Source organism: Mesitornis unicolor, unplaced genomic scaffold (genome assembly GCF_000695765.1).
Source record: "Mesitornis unicolor isolate BGI_N332 unplaced genomic scaffold, ASM69576v1 scaffold5093, whole genome shotgun sequence".
Taxonomy (NCBI): domain Eukaryota; kingdom Metazoa; phylum Chordata; class Aves; order Mesitornithiformes; family Mesitornithidae; genus Mesitornis; species Mesitornis unicolor.
The window spans coordinates 15408-23694 of record NW_010175194.1 but is presented as its reverse complement, the minus strand read 5'-3'; the positions used below and the strand labels follow the sequence as shown (position 1 = coordinate 23694).

At 37.4% G+C, this 8287-nt stretch overlaps 1 protein-coding gene across 1 annotated transcript; it reads left to right on the top strand.

Moving 5' to 3' along the window:
• Window positions 1–171: 171 nt before the first annotated feature.
• On the top strand, window positions 172–4249 carry YEATS4 (YEATS domain containing 4; the record flags this gene model as incomplete). Its single annotated transcript, XM_010181279.1, has 6 exons — window positions 172–291; window positions 745–811; window positions 909–1003; window positions 2452–2544; window positions 2624–2711; window positions 3955–4249. Coding segments are annotated over 6 exons (633 nt in total), but the record flags the coding sequence as incomplete, so codon positions are not given.
• Between the last annotated feature and the right edge of the window lie 4038 nt (window positions 4250–8287).

The following is an 8287-nucleotide window of genomic DNA, read 5'->3' as shown; positions in this document are numbered from 1 at the left end:
GGGGGCTGGGCCCCGGGGGCGGCCCGGGCGGGAGGAGCGCTGACCACAGCAGAGGAGGGGAGTTGCTCTGCGGGGCCTCTGCAGGCACCACCTCAGTTCCGGCTACAGGTAGCAACAGAGCAAGCGCCTTTCAGAACGTGTCTTTTTTGATTTTCTTACTTTTTTTTTTAGGGTGTTACCATCGTGAAGCCGATCGTGTATGGAAACGTCGCACGGTATTTTGGGAAGAAAAGAGAAGAAGATGGTCACACTCACCAGTGGACGGTTTATGTCAAGCCTTACCGAAACGAGGTAGGGTGGGGTGGTCACTGGCCTTGGCGTAGGTGACAGAAAGACAGACCTGCTGGGATCACGCGTGGAGCAGGGGAGCACGGGTGGGACAGTGCAGTTCCCCAGCCCCAGCTGACCGCCGAGGGCCAGGCAAAGTGCTGTAACAGTGAATGAGGATTTCTAAAATCCGAGATTTGAGGAAAGGGCAGGGGGCTGGTGGTTTTCCTAAAAGGAAAGAGGGAAGGCACATTTCCATTTAAGTTTTTGGAGTGAACTTCCGGGTCGGGTAAATTGGAGAGCATTCATGGAAACAAAATACAGAGTTGTACAGCAGTATTAATTCTAAGATTCATCATCTTGCTCACCTACTGTTTTTAAATGTACATTATGTCAGAGGAAATGATGGGCACGTGCAATGGATGAATAAACAGTAGTTTGTGTAAATAACCAGAAATAACAGTGTTTCTATTTTAGGATATGTCTGCCTACGTAAAAAAAATTCAATTCAAGTTGCATGAAAGCTACGGTAATCCTTTAAGAGGTGGGTTTTACATTTGGGCATTTTTTTCTAAAACTGGGATTTTGGTCGGTTCCACTGAATCTTTACCATCTGTATTAACATCTGTTTCCCGCTGCAGTTGTCACCAAACCACCGTATGAAATCACTGAAACGGGCTGGGGTGAATTTGAAATAATTATTAAGATATTCTTCATTGATCCAAATGAAAGACCTGTAAGTACACTGAACTTTTGACAATTAATTATGATGGCTTAAAGCTGTGCCATAGGATGTTGTTAGTCAAAATAAGTCCCATTGATCATGGAAGTAATAAAGCCTAATCTTATAGGAAATATATCTAATGGTTGACCTGTGTTTCTGTCTCTGTGCGTTACTGCCAGCATTCATGACTGCTTTTCCTGTGCTTGGTTTCTGACAATTAATAATATCTGACTGCATGTTGCACCTTACCTGGGTTGAGCACATACTGAGGATTTGTCTTCTATGTGGCTTCCTAGTTCTAGGTTTTTATAATATTTTAATTTATTTTTTTGTCTGTAAACTTTGGTCAGAATCAGTCAAAAAGCAGCAAAGGTAGTATGCTTAGCATTAGTCTCTTCCCAAAGAAAACCAAGTTAAAACACTTCTCTAGTTGTATAAACCACTGGAATGTTTTTTTTTTCCTCCCATCCTATGTTTCAGGCATCTTGCAGGTTCATTTATCCAGGTTTAGGTAGAAAACTCAGTTATGGTATTTTAAGGGAAGGAGCTGTTTATTTCTGAAAGGACTGAGTTCCTTACTGCAGTGATCCTTTTGCTTTAGCCTTTTTTGGTGTGTCTTTTGGGTGTTTTTTTTTTGCTAAATGAGGTGAAAATTGAATGTTATGTTTTTCTTGAATATGTGAAAATTGATACTAGACTTAGAAGGGGCTTCCTCTACTGATGTGCTCAGTATCATCCTGACTTGTATTAATTCCATTCACAGCTTGACCAGGCTGTCCTAAAGTTCGTTGGGTGCTTTTTCTTTGTGACTGTTCTTGTCGGGCTGTTTCTGCAATTATTGTGCTCACTTTTCAGGAAGTACTAGCGGGAGCAAGGTACCGCTCCTTTCCATGGCCATTCATGGGTCCATTTGTGGAAGGGAAGGACTGTGGGCTGTGTGCCCTCTTCCCAGGTCATGGTCCAAGTGGTCAGCAGTTCCTCAGGGCTGGGCAGAGAGGGCTTCTGGTCCTCTCCAGCTGCTGCCGTTTGCAGTGCAGGAATTAAAGAGTAACTCTGTACAGAGAAGTTTCAGTGAAAAGCTGTTCACCAGTCTCCCTGGTGTTTTTCTTTCTAAAGAAGGGACGATAAGGTCACAGAAAGTACTTTCTAACTGATTAATTGAGAAAGTCAGTTTGAACTAAGTCATCTATTTGGAAATGTTTAAGAGAAGGTCGTCTTAATAGTTTTTATACAGACATTTTTTTAAAGTATCAAGAAGCCTTTGGATAGTTGACATGTTTAAACCATGAATATTAAATTGAAGTAATTCTACTGAAGTTTTATGACACTTATTTTTGCATTCCTAACAGATCTTTAAATCCTATGCAACTGTTCAGTAAGAACAAATACTACTTGTTGATATCTAGAAGATTTGTATTTCCCTGCAATTGTCAAGCTAATAAAAGTCTCTCTTTGTACAGGTAACCTTGTATCACTTGTTGAAGCTTTTTCAGTCTGATACCAATGCTATCCTGGGAAAGAAGACTGTAGTTTCTGAATTCTATGACGAAATGGTATGAAAATTTTTAATGTAATCCTCACTTTATTTTGAAGAGTATTAGTGATAACCATGTATTTTTTCTCCTTCATTAGATATTCCAAGATCCTACTGCAATGATGCAGCAGCTGTTAACAACATCTCGTCAACTAACACTAGGTGCTTATAAGCATGAAACAGAGTGTAAGTTGAAAATTAAAAGTGAAACCAAATATCGTTCATTTCTAAATTTAAAATGCTTTAGTGTTTTATTTTCTGGGTGTAACAGTACAGTAGATCTGGATACTGCTGCAAAAATGATATTTTTGCACTAAATCAGCTTCAACTTTTGCAAAGCTGTTAGTACTTACTTGAAAACGTAAGGTTTTCTGACCTGTGTGCCTCCTGAAAAACAGAGGAATTATGAATTACTCAGTATGATGAGTGATGGCATGATCTATGCCTAGTTTAACATTTTTGAAATAGAGAATAAATTAAGGTCACTGTATTTGTAGTACAGTTCTGTTCAGCTCATCGGGATGTTAACTGCAAGCAAAGATCCCACTTTAAGCACTGAAATATGGCAAAATTAGTACTGGTTTAGTCAAAGCAGCAACCCTTTTGGGATAAAGAGCAGTCTGAAAGATCTTCTTATCTTTTTCCTGTCTGTTTAATTGTAGGTTATTCCATAACATACTTCCTCTGTATAGCTTAATGTTCTTTGCATCATTCTTACCTAGTCTGTCTTTAAATATAAACCAGAATATTAAGGGAATTAAAGAACTTAAATGAAAATACACTGATACATAAAATATAATTAATTTAGTTGTGGTTTCTGTTCTGATCTTCCGAATTTCATCTCTTATCTTCTACTCTCAGAAAGCAAATGTACTATTTATTGAGCCCAAATCCTGCCTCTTTAGTTACAGACTCTAATGTTGTCATAGTCCTGCTCGCCTGGCCTTTGGCTTATCTGCATCTTCCCTTGACAACAAATGTCAGGTATTTGTAGCCACTGAATACTGTGAGCTACGAGTGGTTATCAGTTTGAAGCTCTACAAAGTTAGGGTTTGGATTTGCCTTATGTCTGTTTGGATTGCGTGGAAATGTGAAATACTTGTATTTTCTAACTCAGTTGAGCCAGTCTTGAGGTGGAATTTTGTTATATTGAGTGTTGTTCCAGTTTATGTGTAGAAAATGTTTAATAATTTGAATCATAAAAAAGTCTTGTGCAAATTTAAACTTTCCTTACTTTAAAATTTCTGGATATTTCTCCTGAGAGTAGAACAGTCCACAGTCTGACCACAGTCGTTGAATCTCTAATGCTAACAGTAATAGACTTTTTCAGGACACACACCGTCCAAATTTCTTTTGCAATTAAAAAAAATAAACACCATCAAAAGTTGTATTAATTCACAATATATATTTTGCTTTATCACCACCACAGTTGCTGATCTTGAAGTGAAAACCAGGGAAAAGCTGGAAGCTGCCAAAAAGAAAACTAGTTTTGAAATTGCTGAGCTTAAAGAAAGACTAAAAGCAAGTCGTGAAACCATCAACTGTTTAAAGAGCGAAATCAGAAAACTTGAAGAAGATGATCAATCTAAAGATATGTGATGAGTGTTGACTTGATAAAGAGCCTGTACTGAATGGAAGATCTTCAATCATGGGATTGTTCGTGTTCTCTTGAATTCTGTAACTGAGGCCACATGAATTTCACTTGCAAATGGTTGAAGTATGTGGCAGTCAACTTCAGAAACAGAAGAAAAAAGCAAGAATGTATCCTTGTTTTACAGTTAAAAATCTCTGGGTACTTAACGACTTCTTTCAAGTAGAAGGGGTCTTGGAGACCAGACTTTTTTTTTTTTTTTTTAAACTGCATTTGAGTGGTATATAAAAACTTTGTATTGTCTTGTTCAATGTGATTTTACAAAATGGTGGTGGTTACTTTTTTACTTGTGGTTTGAGTTTTTTTCTACTCATTGTTTAGAGATGCATCTTTAAAGCTGAAAATAAAATACGCATTTTTTTATATTAATAATTTTGTCTCTGTCTACCTGTGGGCCTCAAGAACAATTGTAAACAACATACTCTGATTTAAGGCAGAGGTTGAAATATAATGGTATGCAAGTTGCCTAAGTCTGGTTGCAGTGATTTCTGCATGTCTGTCTCTTATCAGCACAATGAAAAATCTTGACTTGAGTTTTTAATTAAGAAAAATAACTGTTATAAACTAAATATGCCAAGTTTTGGTATTACACGTACACATAGATTGAGGAACAGCTTGTATCAGTAGAGCCCACACAGATCCTTCCTAGCACTGCAGGCTATCTAAATATTTTAAGGTTGAAAGAACACTTTACACTGCGAAGTTTTTAAAAGTATATTAATACAGTTTTCTTTTATGATACTTATTATTCAAGGTGTTTATTTGACTGCTTCCTTGTCTTTGGCAATCATCCGATTTTTAAGGAAAAATATAATAGAGTTAGCAAGACGTGAGTCCTTCCATGTGTACTCTTTTAGCTTCTTGCAGATTTATTCCATTTTCTAAGGAGGTTTTTAAGGTCAGTTCGTGCATGCTGAAACAAAATGGGAATGGAGAGCATAGTTTTGGTGATGCTAGGTTGCATTCAACATTATCTTCACATTTGTCAGTTAAAATAATACTAATGTAGAGTAACTCGGAATATTAAATAGGTTTTGCAAGAGCTGTGGCTAACAAGAACACAGCTACTGCAACAGGCTTGAACAGACTGAAAAAGAATGCAGTGGTACCATTTGAATCCAATGTTTTCATAGGAGCCTAAAGTATTCTTTTTGTTTACATTTTTAATAACATCCAATAACCAGCCTAGTGTTCAGCGTTACAGAAGCAATGATCCTGGCTCCACTGTTAGCAGCCATCAACATGCTGGACCAGCAATGTAATTTTTGTTTGTGGTTAGTGGGGTATTTTCCCCCATTTTTTCTTTTAACTTTTTCTATTTTTTCTTCTTTGTGCTCTCTGTAAAGATTATACAAGAGTCATTAGGTTCCCCTGACAATCCTACGGCAAGAAAATAGTGCTAACGTCTGTCTGCGCTGAGCAGTTACTCTTGATAAAAAACGGGAAGAATATCTTCTGTTTTACCAGGTTCCTTACTATGTTCTGTATTTTCATTAGAAAATTCTTCAAACGCTGAGAAAGCAACTGAGCCCAGCATTCAGCAGTAACTACATTCTGGAAAAAGTTAATGAGGTTTAAGCGATTCAGGATTTTGGCTTGAGAGTAAATGTGAAAACAAACAAACAAACACACACCACCTCCCTGCATTTGAAAAGTAAACCTAGAGCTGCCTTCTCTACGTGCAGCTGCATGATTCTCAATTAATAGCTGGGCTGTATTTGGACCTATGTGTTCTGCCGTTAAGAGCTGTCGATGCAAGCACAGTGTACACAGTAAATGAACAATGCAGTGTTGTGTTGACCTCCTGGTGCGTATCGTTTCCAACATTACTAGAACTGAACAGGAGTGGGGCACCTAGGGACACTGTTGCATTTGACCTCTGTTGCCTGGAAGAAAAACCCAACCACTACAGTGCACTTTATTTTTGGCAGTCCTACGAAGATGTGATTCCAGACAAATAGTTACAGTTTGTGCTTGCCAGGGGTGCGCACTTAAACACCAGCTATTTATATTGCTGAGACTGACTTTAGACTGTGGTTTCATCCTGAGTTATAATTGTGAAACACAGAGGGATTAAAATTTGCTTTGCAAAGGGGGGGGGAAAGAATCCTTCATTGTGCTATAGGTACAGTTTGATATCAGTGAATTGCACAGTAATTTGTCCAGTTGCCTATGCTGAACCTTTAGGCTCCACTTGAAGTAACCTTTTGGTAGGTAAAGATAAAACATGGTTTATCTCAGTTTATATGCTTACTGTTTTCAATTTTACCCATCAGCAATGCTTACTTCAGGCATCAAACATGGAAAACTGGTCATTACTGTCATTGCCACTTCCACTATAAGGACTTGGGAGTTTTAAGTATTTTAGCTAAGACACATTGTCATCACAGTAATTTAAAACACTGACTGCTTACTCACTCACTACCCAGTATTATTTATCTTTAGTCCTTTTTTAAATCTAGCTCTATCTTGTATAACGTCTTTCTTGTGTCATTGGATTTCATGTAAAGTGTACTTTCCAGTTCAACTGTGAAGCTGTATGGGGCTGTGCCTGTGAGGTTTCTCATCAGAAGTGCCGTTACCTGACAGGAGATGTGTCAATGCACCCAATTCAAGGATTTACTTGAGAATTTTTGTGGTTAGTAGAGATGGGACTGAAAGGAACCTTAAGTCACCCTCTTCCTTTTCTTTCTAGACAGATGCTGGAAATAACACCAACCTAAAACCACTTTTGCTACTTACACATGTAATCCATATTAAATACATTGATGTTTGTTTGCTTCTTAATGGGAATACAGAATTAAGAGCATTTCAGGTTGTTTTCAGACATAAGATTGTTTTCCAAACACCAGGTGGCAGATATGTCCAAAATATTAGTCAGTCTCACAGCATTTTAATGACTGGGATTTGGCAGATCTGTGATATCTTTGGCTGATCTTATTTGCTTTGAGAGTTGATCATCTGATGAGACAACTTGTATTTGTTTTTGTTGGGATGACCAAATTATCTCTTGCATGTTACAAAACTGTTCAGCAGCTTGTGAGCAAATCAAATGTGCTGGGCCAGGAGGCAAAGTAAGTGTGAATGTTTGTTTGCAATTTTTGTTCCTTGGACAAGGGAAACAGCTTTCAAAATACCAATCTCTGGGGTTGTTTTTAGAGGTTTTTTTGCCTTTTCAGGCTGAGATTGTGTGACAATATGAATGAACAAAACATAACTTAGGTACTCTACTGGACTACATACTTGGCTTGCACTCAATTGCAAGTGCAGAATGGCAGGATTTTCCACAAGTAAAAAATAATTGCTTTTTAAAACTTAATAAGCTTCTTTGACTATATACTGCTTAGTGAGTACTATAAATGAACCTTTGGCTTTCAAGTATGTCAAAGCCTTTAATTTTCCTGAACACAGTAAGGAAGAATAGCTTAACTTAAGTAAAGGGAAGAAGAGAGAATTAGGATGGCAAAAAAAGAATTGGAATGAGAAAATCTTGTTATATATGCATCGTGATATAATTAGTTGGGATTTATTTTAACATTACTTTATGACGCATTTATACTACTTCCATTTTAAAATGTCTTAAGCTAGGACATGAAATCATGTAAGTTTTTAGTGAAACAGTCTTGCCCATGCAAATAGCTAATACACATTCTAATTTAAAGTTTATATTTCAATTTTCATAGGAAAAACCTCTTGAATGCCTAGTGATTAGGCCTTAAAAAGCACTCATTAGCATTGGAATATGCAGTATTTGTCCTGCTCCCTCCTTGATAATTCCGATACTTTTTAAGGTGTTTATGTGTTAAAGGAGTGGCACTTCTTAATTCCACAGTTGAGGAGAATTGTGTACTTTAGGATAAACCCAAATTTCTTCCAATCTACTGGCTTGTGCTTTGTGAATACTTTCACCTGAAGTGATCAGTAGCTTTTTTTCTTCAATGTCTACTTCTGCAATGTTTGGCAAATCTCACATTTTTTTATCAGTCTTTTAGCTCCTCTTCAAAGGCATAGTCGTTGGTAAGGCACACAGTATTTATACAGAATAACTAAATATAAGCTACTTAATTCATTAAAGACAACTGATGTACTGTGAGACAGGACCCGTCATGGT